The following is a 16554-nucleotide window of genomic DNA, read 5'->3' on the forward strand; positions in this document are numbered from 1 at the left end:
TCCCACCTCGCGTCACTCGTGTCGCGTGGCATGTCGAACCACGCAGGCACCCTCATAAAAATCAGTTGAAAAATCCAAACGTTCCAGGGATGAGTACCACTTGGATCACGTTACTGGCAGTGCGTCGGAGGGAACAGATGTTCCCATTCAAATCCACGAAACTGGAAACATGAGAAAACAACAATCATGACATTGATTGATAGTGATATTTACTGTGTCAGACCGCGTCAGCTCAGCTAGAAGACAGACGTGCATACGGTCGTCTTTACATTTGGATTTCAAAGATTCTCAAATGCCTAAATAACGTCGCTGAACTTGGATCCTAATTCTTGCTTGATACGCTGTTCAGTGTTTCTTTATCGAATTACATCCCCGTTCTTTTGAATGTCACGCTCAAGACCTCTCCTTCCGAGAAGGCAGTGCCTCTGGGGCTTCCAAGATATTTTCAGTTTGAAAAAATTTATCAGGGGCGCCCGGGTGGCTCGGTCAGTTAAGGGTCCGCCTTCGGCTCAGGTCTCGATGCTGGGATCTTGGGATCGAGTCCTGTGTCAGGCTCCCTGCTCAGCAGGAAGTCTGCGTCTCCCTCTCCCTCTGCTGCTCCCCCTTCTTGTGCTCTTTCTGTCAAATAATAAAATCTTAAAAAAAAAAAAAAAAACATTTATGAGCTGGGAGGGCACATACAGCGAGGACCCCGGGAGATGGCCCGAGGCTGCAGAAAGCTGTGCCTTGCCATCTCCACTAACTTCCTAAACACCCCACAGGATGGATGGGTGGTCCTCGTTTGAGCTGGTTGATGAAAGGTTGTCCTAGAACCTTTAGGGTAATCCTGGGAGCAAATGCATCTTCCTGAAAGGCTGTCTGTTTTTGTTCCTCCAGCTCGGGCAGCGAGCAGGCAGAGCCCTCTGCATGAGGCCCTTGGCTTGCTTTCACTGGGCCACAGCCCTGGCCAGAATATGGCCAGTGCCAGGGGGCCCCAGGCCTTGGGAGAAGCAGGCGCTGCTCGCGCCGACAGCAGCAGTCACTGTGGTGCAAGTGGCAGGCAAAAAGGACCGCCCCGCTCTGCCTCCCCTGGAGGAGAGGGACCTTGAGGAGCAGTTCGTGAAAGGGCACGGCCCAGGGGGCCAGGCCACCAACAAAACCAGCAACTGTGTGGTGTTGAGGCATGTCCCCTCCGGCATCGTCGTCAAGGTAGATATCCCCGCTTTGGTCCCCTCTTTGGTCACCGTCCATGACGCCTGTCCTTCCCGGAGTGCGGTAACCCAGGCAGAGCAGGTCCAGCCCTCAGGATAAAAACGCGACGCATGGCTGCCCGGAGGCGCCATCCTTCCTTACCTCAAAACCAATCTCTGAGGGGCAAATGGGTGGCTCAGTGGGTTAAGCCTCTGCCTTTTGCTCAGGTCTGGTCTCAGTGTCCTGGGATCGAGCCCCGCATCAGACTATGCTCAGCAGGGAGTCTGCTTCCCCCTCTCTCTCTGCCTGCCTCTCTGCCTACTTGTGATCTCTCAAATAAATAAATAAAATCTTAAAAAAAAAAAAAATCTCGGGCGCCTGGGTGGCTCAGTGGGTTAAGCCGCTGCCTTTGGCTCAGGTCATGATCTCAGGGTCCTGGGATCGAGTCCCGCATCGGGCTCTCTGCTCAGCAGGGAGCCTGCTTCCCCCTCTCTCTCTGCCTTCCTCTCTGCCTACTTGTGATCTCTCTCTGTCGAATAAATAAATAAAATCTTTAAAAAAAAAAAAAAATCTCTGATCAGAGTATATCCAGCTCTCAACACACCCCAGACCCCTGGGAATACTGGAATGCTCTCTCCCGTCTCCTGATTAGTAGTGGCCCCCACTGCCTCTCAGTACAACTAACTGCTAGTCTGTTCTGAGTCGCCAGAGAGCCCCAAGAAGAGACAGCAAGGTGGGCTTTCCACATACCAGAGACAGGGCAGGCCGTGGTTGGCACAGCTCCGCACACAGTCGCCATCCTCCTTGAGCTCTCATGCCTTGTCTTCCTCAAGGTACAGCTGTGGAATCAGGCACAGAGAGGTTAAGTCACTTGCCCAAGACCCTACAGCTGCGGGCTTCAGCCCAGACCAAGCCCAAAGTCTGTGCTCGTGACAACTGTTCTTCACTGCCAAGTTTTTTGAGCCAAGAGCCTATCAGTTAAAACCTCAACCACTTTTGTCTTCCTCCTTGAGAAAAAGCCTCATTCATGAGCAACCCAGAGAATTCTGAGACCTGATGGGATTTTTGTGTAACTCTTATAAACTCCCTGCAGATTTGCTTTCAGTACTTTTCTCCAAAAGGCACTTGCCCTTAATAACTCAGGGATGACATGATCAACAGTATGGTTGACTAATAACAGATGCTGTCTTCCTCCCTGAGTCAGAATTTTACGTTTATAAATGGCGCAGAGGGCTTATTACCTGGGCCACAAGCTAGATGTATCAGTTAATATTTTCAAAATTGTCTGGGAACTTTATGTTACCTGAAGGCTATCTCGGCTTTGGACCAAATCAACACTTTTTTTATTTTTTATTTTTTTTAAGATTTTATTTATTTATTTGACAGAGATCACAAGTACGCAGAGAGGCAGGCAGAGAGAGAGGGGGAAGCAGGCTCCCTGCTGAGCAAAGAGCCCGATGCGGGGCTTGATCCCAGGACCCTCAGATCATGACCTGAGCGGAAGGCAGAGGCTTTAACCCACTGAGCCACCCAGGCGCCCATGGACTCACTGGGATTCTTGATGGAGTAGACTTGCCTCTTGGGCCCATCCCCATCTGTGGAGCGACTAGGTCGAATTCCACAATTTCTGAGGTCCCGCCCAGAACAAACTTTTTGACATTACAAAATATCATTTCTTACAGTGCCATCAGACAAGATCGGTCGATCAGAACAGAAAGCTCGCTCGGAAAATCCTCCAAGAGAAACTGGATATTTTCTACAATGGTGAAAACAGTTTTGTTTACAAGGAAAAACAGGAGGCGGAGAGGAAAAAGCAAGAGAGGAAAAAAAGAGCAAAGGAAACCCTAGAGAAAAAGAAGCTGCTGAAAGAACTCTGGGAAGCAAGTAAAAATGTCCACTGAGAAAGAACCGAAGATGCTTTTCTGTTGTTTTGGTTCTTAAGACTTCCATCCAGCGTGGGGCTTGAACTCACAACCCCAATCCCGAGAACAAGAGTCGCACGCTCTTCAGGTACCCCTGAAAAAAATCACAGATTCTAACTAAAGAACCTGCAGATGCGGGGGCATCTGGGTTGCTCAATCACTGAAGCATCCGACTGTTGACCTAAGCTCAGGTCATGATCTCAAGGTCGTGGGATCAAGCCCTGCATCGGGCTCCATGCTGGGCTGGGAACCTGCTAAGAGTCTCTCTCCGTCTCCATCTGTGCCCACACTCCCTCTCCCACCCCGCTCATGCTTGCACACTCCGTCTCTCTAAAAAACTAAATAAAAGAAAAGAAAAAATAAAAGAACCTGCCAGATGTTTCCGAGGAATAATGGTGGGGAGTTCCATCCATCTCAAGCATTACTCTAGGATTTCTGTATTTCTGACACACTTAATATTTTTAAAATCAAAATTTTTTAAATGGTGGACTAAACTGTGACGAATAAAGACACAACATTTGGAGAGTTAAACTATAAAGAGACACACAGAGAAGACATTGCTGTAAAAGGACAGCGGCTATTTTTTTTGTGGGGCGGAAAGGGGTCATCATGATAGGACACCCAGAGGGGCTGTGGATGGCTGACAAAGTTCTTTCTGGACCTTGGGGGGGTAGTTACAAAGATGTCACTGTATTTTTTTAAACTGCGAATTTGTGTGATTGTCTTGTTTTATTATCAAAGGTTAAAAATAAAACTTTTTGAAAAAAGCATTAATATTAATAAGTTCCATTCTTTTAATTAAAAAATTATTTTTAAGATTTTATTTATTTATGACCCAGATAGCAAGAGAGGGAACACAAACAAGGAGAGCTGGAGAGGGAGAAGCAGGCTCCCCGCTAAGTAGGGAGCCTAATATGGGGCTCGATCCCAGGGCCCTGAGATCATGACCCAAGCCAAAGGCAAAAGGCAGATGCTTAACGACTGAGCCACCCAGGCTCCCCCAGGAAGTTCCATTTTTTTTTGGAAAACTGGAAGGGAGTCAAACATTAGTGGCATTTTGGGGGCATCTGGCTGGCTCAGTTGTTGGAACATGGGACTCTTTGATCTCAGGGTCATGAGTTTGAGACCCACAATGGGGGTAGAGCTTTCTTAAAAAAAAAAAAAAAAAAAAAAATACATGACATTCCCTATGTGTTTACAAGTGGATTTATGAGAGGAGTTTCCAGAAACCGGATTGTGAATTTGCACAAGGCCATCACTCAAGCTGGATTTGACCCCACAATTATGTGGGTCTTTTAGGCAGAGGTAATAGCTTGGCTTGTCAGAACACATCTGGGGTTCACCCATAAAACAAGTAAGGGAGGGTGCCTGGGTGGCTCAGTGGGTTAAAGCCTCTGCCTTCGGCTCAGGTCATGATCCCAGTGTCCTGGGATAGAGCCCTGCATTGGGGTCTCTGCTCAGCAGGGAGCCTGCTTCTCTCTCTCTCTCTGCCTGCCTCTCTGCCTACTTGTGATCTCTGTCAAATAAATAAATAAAATCTTTAAAAAAAAAAAAAAAAAACAAGTAGGGGAGAAACCATGACGGAAGAAGGCCGCCGTCAGGCAGGACCTGCAGTCAAAACCAGCCCATTCAGCACGCACAGACCGCGTGCCCAGTACCTGTGTCCAAAGAAATTCTCCTTTAAGGGAGAGGGTACGGCTCTTCTCCCCTCAGAGCGAGCTGGTCTGGAAGCTTAAGCATTGTGTGAAGGCTCTGGAGGCCGGTCACAGCACCCAGGACCCGTCCCCACACGGACCTCCATTCAGAAGGTAGCCAGGCGCCTGGAAGGGTACATGACAAGCGGTAACAGTGGAAAGAGAAATTTGGGAGCTGGAGACAGCAGAGACAGAGGATTCAATGTCTCCTCTCTTGTACCTTTTGGAATTTGTGCATGAAACAGACATAGATATGCCCGCGCTCCCTTGAGTCCCTTACCCACCTTTGGACCCATTGTGGCTGGGCCCTTCCCTCCTGCCTGCAAAACTGACCCCATCCTCCTTCAACTGACTCCATCCCCCCTCTGTCTCGGTCTCCAGGACACCACGGATGGTGGTGACCGGGGCTTAGCACCTCAGGAATGGAGTAAAAATCACCACCAAATCCCTTTGGGGGGTGCTGCTGGGGCTCACCCCTCAGTCTCAGCACAACCAGCGCAGGCCAGCCTTCCCAAGCACCAGGGCGACAGATTGTCCCCGGCCACCAGAGGAAGCTCACGGGAGTCCAGAGGCCACCTTGTAGGAGAACTAGACTCCTGGAGCAGCCCAGAAATGCTCACAGGACAAGCATCTGGAAGCTGAGAATGGCCTCACTGTGGGCAGGCGGTGGGGAAAGTCAGTAAGACCCCCTCCACTAACGTTCCTGCTCACTTCCCTGGCGGCCACCCATGTCCACAGCAGTCACGATGCACCAGGATGCAGCTTTGCCTGACCCCCACCTTCTGACTTAGGCAAACAACTGCCTTCCTCGGCCCAGGAGGTTTCGGCCATCAGCACACAACACGTTTCTGGGACCAGGTGGGCAAGCCCTCTGGGGCAGGGAGCTCTCTCTCATTGAAGGAGCTGTTTATCGTTTTGTTTTGTTTTAAAGATTTTTAAGTCACCGCCACACGCGACGTGGGGCTCAAACTCACAAGCCCCAGATCAAGAGTTGCACCTCTAGGGACTGAGGCGGCCAGGTGCCCCCAAGGAGCTATTTTTTTAAAATATCACTTTAAAAAAGAAAATACACACAAAAACATTTAAGAATTCAAGGAACCCACTCCTTAATACAAATTGTTAATGAAAATAAGCTTTATTACATCAAGTAATAAATACATACAAAGATGCAAACAGTTTTAGTCATTTTTCTTCCAGATGTTTAGATCACCTTATGGGAAAAGCAGAACTGACGTTCACACACAGTCTTGGCAGGAAAACTGGGGGGTGAGGGGGTTCTTGTTAGATCAGGGGTTGCTCTCTCTTCTGTATTTATAACTTGTGCATTTTTTAAAATTGACCTCAAAGCACTCGTAGTCATGCAAGCAAATGCTTAAGCACAAAAGAAGTTATATTAAGCGGAACACACACCGTGGGGCAAACGTATGCACTCAAAAAACAAAACAAACCAAAAAAACCCTCAGAGTTGTATTAGCTTATGAAAAAGAACAGAGAACAATCTGGGTAACATAACTGGGAGCTTTGCTGTGAGATAGGTATCTTTCACGTGCATCTTTTAAATCAATGCTTAGGAGAAAAACAGAAACAAACAAACAAAAAAAAACCCCTGGGTAACTTCTAACTATTGAAAACGTAAATCCTAGTCCACTGCAAAATACTTCTCAATCTCAGAGCCTCGTGAACCACGGGAGGGACATGGGAAGGAGAAACCAAACGGTTACCATTTTGAAAGCAAGAGTTTCATCTGAACATAGGAGATGAGCTGTAACTTCCGGTCTTAGACAAAGATGGAAAACCTTCCCCACTGATCGGCAGCTAGGATCGGGCATTCCTTTCCGTTTCCGCCAAGCACTCTCGAACCAGTCCTCTGGCGTGAATGATGCCTGGAGGAGAAGCAGAGGCTGAGGTCCAGTAGAACCCATTCCTGGAGAGGAAGAGGGCCCCGTGCAACCCAGCTGAAAAGCCCTCGCCCTGGGAGGGACCTCGGGACCCGCATCCAAACCACCCCGCAATTCTGGCGGTTTGAACCACCCCCCGACAAAGGCCTTCCCTCCTAGCCCCGACTCCTCTTCATGACTCCTACCAATCCCTCCCCACACACCGGAGACAACCAGCAAGCTCTCTTGGCAGGTCCGGCCCTCAGAAGGTGCGGCCCCACCTGCTTTCAGTAAGCCTGACCCACTCTGCAGAGTCCAGGACTTCCAATGGTGATTTTTCTCTGGCTTCTTCATAGTCTAAGTCCTAGTCCAGTGTCCAGCCTGCACAGCTAGGATGCAAGACTGCTCGTCTACGTCCAACCTTGGTCCACTGTGACTGCTGCCCGCCGGGTGCCAAGAACACCCTCCGCCCCATCACTCCTGTCTCCTCTCTCTGGTTTGCTGGCTACCATTTGGTTGTTGAGTTGGTTTTGTTGTTGTTGTTGTCGTTGCTGCCTTTAGTGAATGCGGTGAGATACTAATCTTGTTTTAAAAGGCACAAGGAATGTACTCCTTCAGAGAGGGGACAGCCCCAAGTCACGCAGGTATCTTATCTCCGAGCTTCAGAAGACTTTTTTCCAGAAAGGGCCAGACGAGTAAATATCTCGGGCTTTGCAGGCCACCTAGGCTCTGTCACAACCGTTCAAGCAGCTACTAGGGAAGCAATGGGTGTGGCCATCTTCCAATAACCCTTTATTACCAACGCTGAACTCTGAGCTGCAGACCAGTTTCACGTGTCACAGAATCTCTCTCTCTTTTTTTAAGATGTCATTTATTTACTTGACAGAGACACAGTGAGGGAGCGAGCCCAAGCAGGGGGAGCGGGGGAGGGAGAAGACGACCCCTGCTTAGCAGGGAGGCAGACATGGGGCTCGACCCAAGGACTCTGGGATCATGACGTGAGCCAAAGGCAGACGCTTAACAACTGAGCCACCCAGGCACCCCACAGAATCATCTCCCACCATTAAAAACTAACATGCTTGGCCTATCGGTTATAGTTGGCTGACCTACCTACCCGTGCGCCCGACTTCCCCATACCCTGTATGACCTTTCTTTACCCTGCTCGGACATGAACCTGCCTAGCCTGGACTCAGCTACTGGTGTGACCGTGGGACCAGCTGTTCACGCAGCACTTGCCCTGGAGCCATCTCAAGGCACATGCATCGCCTGGCCTAAACCCGCTGGCTTTTTAGGGTGACTGCAGATCACCTATTAAGACTCTGGGGTCCAGGGGCGCCTGGGTGGCTCTGCCTTCGGCTCGGGTCATGATCCCGGGGTCCTGGGATCGAGCCCCGCATCGGGCTCTCTGCTCCACGGGGAGCCTGCTTTCCTCTCTCTCTGTCTCTGTCTGCCTCTCTGTCAAATTAAAAAAAAAAAAAAAAAAAAAAAAAAAAAGACTCTGGGGTCCAGCATCTTCCCAGGGATTTCCACTCGGGTGGTCAGAACTCCAGATGTCAGGACTGTCTTGCTTCACCTGCCTCTGGACACAGAGTGATACTCACCTGCCCCAGCCCCCTGGAGTGGTTCGGGGTTCACCGCCCCCAAGCCCTGTCCACGACGGCTTCATAAACAGCAGGGAAGCCCACTGCTGTACGCAGCCAGCCTCACCCACCACTGTGGAGTCCTGGCCTCTGCAGAAGCCCCCCTTTATGCCCCAGATTCACTCCAGACTTGCCTCTGCAGCCCTCCTCGGAAACAGCAGATCCCTCCCGAAATTAATTCGCACCTAGGCCACTGCTGTTCTGCACCGCCACCTTCTAGAACAGAAATGCTCTTCTCCCCTCCTCCCCGGTGACTTCGCGAGGTGCCAGCCGACTTCATGCCCCCTCCCAGCCGCTCCGATCAGCTGGTCAGTCACGTCTTCACGTGAGTCACCGGTTTTCTGTGACATCATGCTCCTGCCCGCCCTCTGCAATCACCAAGAACTTCGGAGCGTTCCTGCTCTCCCTCCCAGCCTAGCACAGACCCAGGCGCCCCCTCGGGCTCTGCTCCAAAGAGCGGACAGCAGAGGGCAACACAGGACCCAGGACCTCACCACTCCGTGTCCCCGGCCCGCCCGGAGAAGGAAGCCTGGCACGTCTGGCCTCCTGCAGCTCCCTGGGCCCAGCAGCAGCCACCATGGGCAGAGCAGGCAACAGACAAAACAGCAGGATCTGGGCTATAAAGATTCCTTTTTTAAAGCATACAGACCCTCCCAGGAAGCACACGAGGCCTTCCCATCAGATCCCAAGAACACCTTCATCCCACAGCCCACCCCCGCCTTGTGGAGGCTTCAACACCGGATTAACGATTTGAGAGCCCCTGGGGCACAGGGGACCTCCCCACACACCCCACAGGGAGACGGCACCCGTCAGGGGAGTCTGGGTCCCACTACTTACCCCGTTTTAGTCTCTCCATGGCACTCTTACTCCCGGCGTACGTGGGTCTGATCTCTTTCCCCAGCTCCTCGATGATGGCCAGCAGCTCAGCATACTTGCTTTGGGGTACCTGGCTGTTCCCTGTTCCCTAGAATCAGAAGGAAGAGCTTACATGGACCGAATCCTAACCTCACCCCAAGGCCACAGTCAGGACTGCACCATATGCCAGCCACAGCGAGGACAGGGCAGGGAGAGGCCTGGCCCTGAGGCGGCTCCTGGAGGCAGGACAGCCTGGCCTAGTCTCCCGGAGCGGCCATCTGTGCCGGGGCCAGGCTGGTCCACCCTGAGGGGTAACCGCAGACCAGAGAGAGCTGGGCCTCTCTGCTGTCCTCCTGCAGAGAACGAAACCACCAGCAGCCTCCAGAAGGCTTTTAACATCTCAGATGAGAAAAAAGGACCGGCTTGTCTCCGCAACCAATGGGTACTTCCCAGGACCTAGGTCGATGCGCACGTACATCCCAGGAGAGGACGGTCCAGAGCATGGGGCGAGACAGGGGCCGCACCCTGGGGTCAGCAGGACTACAAAGAATTGCCAAAGACCATCCGGACAGCACACAGAACGTGTTTCCATTCACTCGTTCGCTCCCACAAAACCCCTTCTTCTCTAGACCCCACCCACAGCCCCAGGAAGCACCCCGATGAGTGAGGTGGGGTCCCCGCGGGCCCCCCCAGGCCCCCGTCTGCTCCTCCCTCCTCCTCTGCCGCCTCCGTGTCCTGCCTCCAGGGCCTTCCTCCCGTCCTCGCTCCGCTCCCCAGCACCCTCCGGGCATGGCCTCCTGGCCCGGCGGTCCTCCCCGCCATCCTCCCTCCGCCGCTTTTTCAGGGGGTCCCGGCCCGGGTCCCGCCTCTGCTCCTGGGACAACACGGCCTGGCGCGGCATGGCCAGCCGCCACCCTCTCCCCGGGCCAGCCTCCGCGGCGACCCTAGAATGTCACCGCGTTCCAGGGACGGCAGAGAACCTGACGGCAGCCATGGCCAGAGGGCACCAAGGCGCGGGGCCTGGCCAGGTCTGTCCACCAGCGACAGCCAGTGAGGCCAGTGCCAGCATCGACCCCGCTGGGCGGTGAGGAAGCAGATCTCTACAAGGCTGCCAAGCAGGCAGAACCACAGAGAAACCCCCGTGGCCCGGCTCAAGGACCCCCATTCCCGATGATCCGCATCTGGGCTCCAGAAGGACAGGGCCCCGCCCTCCCCTTTGCTGCGGCCACGACCTGACGGGAGAAGTGAGAACAGGGTCCGCTCTCTCCTGCCCCGGCGCAGATCCGGAGCCCAGGTCAGGCCGCACTTCCTCAGGACTCCAGTGCAGAGACCCCTGCCACAGGGACACACGTGGCCAGCGGCCCCAACAGGGTGTGCTGCCCTCAGGCCTTCTCGGGCTCTCTGCCCCCCACCTCTCAGGACCCCCGTGAAACACACATCCCACCCCTCGCCCTGATGCCTCGAGGCTTGAGACTGGAGGCGGGCCAGGGCCGTGGTGAAAGTCCAGATGCCCGTTCCATCCTGTCACGTCCCGTCCTCCCGTCCCAGCCGCTCTCCTGCCCGGATGGTGGGAAGCATGTCCCCTGGGTGCCCGGGCCAGCCCCACGGCCCCTCCCGCCCGCCACACATCCCCCACTGCCGTACCTGGGTGTAGCCGAGAGACGGCGGCCCGTAGTCGCTCAGCAGCTGGCGGTACTGGGAGGATGTCGCCATGCTGGTGGAGGGCGGGTGGACGCTCCCAGCTACGGGGGACAAGAGAAGAGTCAGCGATCGTGTAACTGTACCCAAAGCAAAGACTCTGGGTCCTGCCACAGTCCCCTACCCCAGGACCATGCCCAACAGCGGTGTTATGTCCTCAGACGTCCCGTCCCCTGGTTCGACGATGGCCGATGCTCAGCCCAGACGACAGAATATGCAGCGAGCAGGTCGCCGCTCCTCATTCCCACCAGCACAGCGGCCGCCGCGCCCCAACCACCACGGCTCGCTGCTGGCCGCCAGGTCGGGATCGGTAGCGAAGATGAAATCGGCCGCTACCCTTGGCCTAATCCCTGCCGCAGGGGCCCACCTGCTACTGGGGCTGGTCCACGCGGCGCGTGCCCGCCCCACCCCCCGCCCACGTCTGCTAAGGGAGACAGGGAGGGCTCCGAGGGCCGGAGACCTCCCCCCGGCGGGAGACCGGCTCACGGGACCCCAGGTCCGGAATCTGGAGCCTATCACCGTGTGTCTGCGTGTCCTCGGTCGCCCTCCGTCTGCCTGAGCCCCTGTGGCTCCCTCCCCAAAGAGGGGCCAGGACCCGCGACAGTCTGCTCCCACGGCTGGATGGCTCCCACCCCAAGAGGGGAGGGACAGGGCCCCGTCTGTGGACGGCAGCACTCAGACACCCCGTCCCTCAGGCGCGAGGGAGCACGTGGGGACAGGGCCCGGCTCGGAATGGAGTCTCCGGGCTGGGGGGGCGGGGGGGGGAGTCATCAGCGGGGAATTCTCCGGCTCCAGCTCGGGAGCCGGAAGCGTGCAGACCCATAATGGCGGCCAAGTGGCCATTAGCGGGTAGAGGATGTCCTGCAGAATTACAAACAGCGGTAACCATGGAGAATTTACCTAGCCCTCCTCGGCAGCCGACCGCCTGCCTCCACGCCCAGCCGAGGAGCGGCTCCCCCTCTGCCTGCCGCCCCCAGAGCCACACGGTCTCTCAAGCACACGGCGCACTACGCAGACTTGGCCCCGGGGATGGACAGCTGGTGCCAGGCCGGCCCAACCGACCAGCTGCTCATCTGGTGCGAGCAGGGGAGGGGACAGGGAGGAAGGACGCTCGGGAGCTCCGGCTGCCGGAGTGCAAGGGGCCCTCGGGGAGCCCTGGAGGCCCGCACCGGGAAGAGACACACAGTCCGGAGAGGGTGGGCGTTCTCCTGAGCCACACGCCACAGGGCAGGCTGGCACCCCGAGCCCTGTCCCTTGGTCCTTCTGGCCAGGAGCTGGGAACAGCTCTGCACCCGAGATGTCCTCCTCGCTCTGAGGCCTGCCCCGATTTTACCTCTCCCACCCCAAGCCGGGGCCCTGGTTTAGGCTCGGATGTGGGGTGCCCAGTCAGGGAACATGGTTCCTGCCGCCTCTCAGCTGGTAAGAGGGCACATCACGGGGCCTGTCCTGGCCCCGGCTGCCACGCCTCTCAAGCAGGCACGGTGAGACACCTGTGCTACGGGGCCTACAGTGCTCAGGCAAGGGACGAACCACCAGCAGTACTGCGACCTCCATCCAAGGCAACCACAGACGAGCAGTGACTGGAGACAGGGACAGGGTGGGGTGGGTGCCCCCTCACCCCCAAGGACCCCTCACCACAGCAGGCAAACGCCAATTTCCCGAACCTCCTGATGTGGGCAGTGAGTGTGGTCTTTGCAACCCCAGATCCGGGTTCCAGCCCTGACCGCCACAAGAGATCACACCTCTCTGGAAGGCCAGGACGCTAAGTGCAACCCCAGGGGGGTACACACCCCTGCAGAGCAGCCCAGGGTCCAGGACATTCCGGGTTGTGGGCAGGAGATGAGCCGGACTCGGGAGCTCACTCCCTGGACCGCCCTCACCTCTTGTTGCTGGTCCCGTGTTTCTCACCTCCCTGCCTCCTGTCCCATCCGCTTTCCTACAGACGAGTGCCTGGACCAGGACTTGGTCTGGCTGTGACCTTGGAAGAGACCTTTCCCTCTCTGGGGTTCAGTTTCTCCACCTGTTTGAGGCAATGGTTCCCAACAGAATGTCTAAAACCCCAGTCTTCCATGGGTCTAGGGTTAGGTCGAGGGGGTGGGTGCTAAGAGAGAGGGAGGAGAAATCACCTGGTTTGGGTGGGGGGCTGGGGTCAGACAACAGCCGAGGGCTTGCCTTTCCCATCACCAGGTGATATGGTAGGTGACCCCAATCGTGTGTCAGTGCCAGTCTCTTACTCTGCTGAACAGGAGGGGGGTTGTGTGAGGCCCTGGGGAGAGTTGGCAGAAGGGCCCTGAGTTCTACTCATGCCCACTCCTTCCGGCAGACACGGGGAGGGCCAGTGCAGCGGGCTGCAGGAGGCCAGGGAGAAAACCAGACTGGGCGTGAGCACGGCAGTCTCCGAGCATCACAGACAATGCACGCAGTGTGCGGGGACCAGGGAGGGCCCGGAGCCGAGGGAGGGATTGGCAGAGGCCAGCAGCTCCTGGGGCCAGGCGCAGCTCCCCGCCCCCACGCCAGACAAAGAGCGGCCTGGGCCTGGGGAGCTGGCGGCCTTCCCGCCACTTGGGGCGCCTGGGGGGGGTGGGATGTGCTCTCCGGCGGGGAGGCGGGGGCTTTGTCTAACTCCGCCACTGCCACCGCCGGCCAGGCCGCGGCTTGGCAACCCGCGAGCAGGAGGCAGTGCTGGAGGGCGTGAGGGATGATGACAAGGAAGCCGGAGGAGCGGCAGCGGAGAGTCCATCTTGGATGCAAATGGCAGGGGGAGGCTGGGGCTTTCTGAGGGGTCCATGGGGAGGCGCACAGCCCCCCACCATAATACCGGATATCTGGGGACCTCAGCAGTCCTCCTGGCAATCAGCACAGAGGAAAACCTGTGCACAGGTGCCAGCCAGCCCAGCACAGGGCTGAAGGGGTCCTGAGCGGATGCCCCTGTCCCTTGACCCCAATCCCCAAAGATGTCAGTTTAGGACACCTGCCTCAAGTATCCGAGGCCAGGCCTGAGATGTCCAGGGTGCCCAGGCTGGCAGCAAGACCTTCCGGCCTGCATACCCCAGAAACAGATGAGGCAGGGAAAGAGAAATCCTATCTGGACCACAAAGCCTGTCTCTCTAAGGTCTGCAGACCCCAAAGGTGGGGCGAACATTTGGGAAAATAGTGGCTGTTGGCTCTTGGGACGCAGACCCCAAATTTAACCAATTCAACTTTGCCTCCACTGGCGCCCTGAATCTTAACCCTTTCCAACCCCCAAATCTGTGTCCTGTAAGTTAAAATGCATATAGATAGATAGACAGACAGACTGATTTCCTGGGTTCCTCTTCAGCTTTTTGGAGTTACAGAGTCACCCGTTTGGAGACAAGGCCCAAAACTCACGGCCAACTGCCAACGTGGCATTTCTGACCAGCAAGGCCAATCCCCACCCCCACCAGGCCTCTGCCCCCTCCCCCCTCCAACGCGCCTGCTTTTTTGGAAGTCGGCTGCCAAGTGTCTAAAGGAGAAAGACCCAAGCAAGGGGAAAAGCAGATCACACCCTAACCTCACCCTCTTCCTTCCCTCACCCCAGGCCTCCCTGGATCCCCGGGCCAAGCTCCGGGGCACAGCCTGGAGCCGCCTGACAACTTCTGGAGGAGTTTCCTGGGATCGCCGGGCTCCAGCCCCCGGGAAGGGGGAGGACGCCCCTGCACTCCGGCTTCCGCAGAAGGGGCCTTCGAAGCCCCGACTTGGGGGCTCCGAGATGCGGGGGTCTGGGCTGAACGCCGCCCTCACCCACCGCCCGCAGGCACTCAGAAGCCCCCGGTCTTCTCCAACTTCTGTCACTCCGCACACGCCTGAGGGGACATCCGGCGTGCCGCGTTGCGGGCACCCCAGCTCCGGCGCGCCGGACAGAGCCCCCACGGAGGGGCGAGTCCCCCGCACCGCCGGTGACCCCAGCGGCCCCGCGCGCTCAGGGGGAGCCCGCACCGGGCACGCTCGCCGCCCCCGCCCTGCCCACGCACGGCCTGGCCTGGCTCGCCTGCACCCCTGCAGCCCGCTCCCCACCCAGCCCCGGGCCCGCGCCCCCTGCTCCCCAAGGGCGACCCGGGCCCCGCGCCCCGCTCCCGGCGTGGCCCGGCCGCTCCCGACTCCCGCCGGCAGGGGCCCTCGCCGAGCCGCCCAAAAGCCAGAGGAAAAAGGAGCAGAGAAAAGCCTCCCCCGCCCTCGCCCGCCGCGCTCCCCGCGATCCCTCGGCCGCCGGCGTGGGGGGGACCGCGGCGGCCGCCCGCGCCCCCGGCCCCGGCCCCGGCCGAGCCCCGCCGCGGCACGGGGCGCCCCCGCGAACTTTGGCGGCGCGGGCGCCGGAATCATGGCGGCGGCGGCCGCGCTGCCCCGGGCCGGGACCCGGTGCCCGGCGCCCCCGGCCACCGCGGGCCCCCGGGAGCCGGGGCCGGGGCCGGGCGCGCCGGCCCCCAACTTGGCGGCACTTGGGGCGCGGCGCGCGCGGCCCGCGGGGCGCACTCACTCACCGGCGTTGAGGGAGGCGGCGGGCATGTGCGCGGCCAAGTTCGGTTTGTAAGACATCCCCCCGAGCGGCGGGGCGCGCCGGGGCGCCGCGGGGCCAGGCCCGCGAGGGCGGCGGCGGCGGCGGCGGCGGCGAGGCCGGGCGGCGGCGAGGCGGGCCCGGCGTCCGAGCGCCCGTCCGTGCGCCCGCCGAGCTCCCGCGCACTTTTTGTTGTTGACGGCTCGGGCCGCACCGGCAAATATGGCCGTCCCTCACCCTGACACCCGCTGCAGTATATCACCCATACATCGGGCGGGCGGGCGCAGGGGCGGCCGCAAACTTTGAGCGGAGCCAGCGGGGCCGGCCCGGGCCGGGAGGGGGCGGCCCGGCGCGCCGCGGCCCGGCGTCAGGGGGCGGCTCCGCCCGCGGCCGCGCCCCGCGCCTCCGGCCGCGCTGGGCGCCCGCAACTTGGCAAAGTTTGGGGGGCTGGGTCCCGGCGGCGCCCGGGGCCCGCGTGGGTCCCTTTCTTCTGCGAGGCTCTCGGCGCCCGGAGACTCGCTGTTTTACCGCTTCGCCTTTTTTCCTTCCCTTTTTTTTTTTTTTTTTTTTAAATAGGTAGGTAGGATTTCAGAATTACTTTTTTCCCCCTTGGATGTGGGGGCAGGGATGGAAAATTACCTGGAGAAAATGGTGGCGAGTGGTATTTTTAAGCACGTAGATCATTCCAGACGCCGGAGTCTGGCCATTCCCCAGAATAAGAACAACCAATTCTTGACATTGATTTCAAATAAATGTCGTGTCCCTGTCAGTATTAAGTGGTTTTTAACCCTTCTGGGGGCCTACGAGACTCCTTGGACACTGATAAAAACCAGAGGCCTCTTCCGTGCAAAATTCACTGTTGCATCCACATAAACTCTACATCTTAACTCATTCAGATGTTTAAGAAGCGCCTACTATGTGCCTGGCAGCGGTCCAGGCGCCGAGGATACAAGAATGAACTTGACAAAATTTCTACGTTCCTGGAGTAATCTTTTATTGGAGTAACAATTTTCCGCCCTCCTCCCACCCCCACCCCTACAGTCCATCTTCAGGTCTGACCGAAACGTAGCAACAATTGCGTATATTGGATTAGATGACTAAGCTTTTGAAGGTACCCTTCCTTGGAGTTCCGCTTAAACAGTAAAGCTCGTCAAAATACACAAGATACCCACCCTTTTCTGCCGT

At 57.3% G+C, this 16554-nt stretch overlaps 3 protein-coding genes across 7 annotated transcripts in view; 2 read left to right on the plus strand and 1 right to left on the minus strand.

The window, feature by feature from the left end:
* The window catches only part of LRRC43 (leucine rich repeat containing 43), a 298822-nt gene extending 291685 nt beyond the window's left edge, over positions 1-7137 (plus strand). The window contains exon 10 of the mRNA XM_082698426.1: positions 6930-7137. Within this exon, the coding sequence (XP_082554552.1) occupies positions 6930-7019 (90 nt within the window). The 3' untranslated portion in view covers positions 7020-7137. The remainder of the gene's footprint in view (positions 1-6929) is intronic.
* On the plus strand, positions 758-3862 carry MTRFR (mitochondrial translation release factor in rescue). Its single transcript, XM_082698576.1, is given in 4 exon segments — positions 758-869; positions 872-899; positions 902-1188; positions 2853-3862. Coding segments are annotated over 4 exon segments (567 nt in total). The 5' UTR covers positions 758-836; the 3' UTR covers positions 3072-3862.
* Positions 5903-16232, minus strand: CDK2AP1 (cyclin dependent kinase 2 associated protein 1). 5 transcript variants are annotated; one of them, XM_082698585.1, is made up of 4 exons: positions 16009-16232; positions 10803-10900; positions 9141-9267; positions 5903-6669 (listed from the first exon to the last, which is right to left on the minus strand). In XM_082698585.1, exons 2-4 carry the CDS (start codon positions 10869-10871, stop codon positions 6602-6604), a joined length of 264 nt encoding a protein of 87 aa, XP_082554711.1. In that variant the 5' UTR covers positions 10872-10900; positions 16009-16232; the 3' UTR covers positions 5903-6601. The 5 variants fall into 5 exon arrangements, with proteins under 5 accessions (XP_082554711.1, XP_082554712.1, XP_082554708.1 ...); XM_082698586.1 differs by lacking the exon at positions 16009-16232 and adding an exon at positions 15356-15601; XM_082698582.1 differs by lacking the exon at positions 16009-16232 and adding an exon at positions 11757-11857.
* Positions 16233-16554: the final 322 nt, after the last annotated feature.

The sequence above is a fragment of the Mustela nivalis genome, assembly GCF_964662115.1.
Source record: "Mustela nivalis genome assembly, chromosome: 14".
In the NCBI taxonomy this organism is placed as follows: Eukaryota; Metazoa; Chordata; class Mammalia; order Carnivora; family Mustelidae; genus Mustela; species Mustela nivalis.

Coding starts and splice junctions, on each gene's coding strand:
- CDK2AP1 (XM_082698586.1), bottom strand. CDS start 15,410: ATGTCTTACAAACCGAACTTGGCCGCGCACATGCCCGCCGCCTCCCTC. Junction 9,268..10,802: donor CGTCTCTCGGCTACACCCAG/GTACGGCAGTGG, acceptor TTCTGATTCTAG/GGAACAGGGAACAGCCAGGT. Junction 6,670..9,140: donor CATGGAGAGACTAAAACGGG/GTAAGTAGTGGG, acceptor CTTCTCCTCCAG/GCATCATTCACGCCAGAGGA.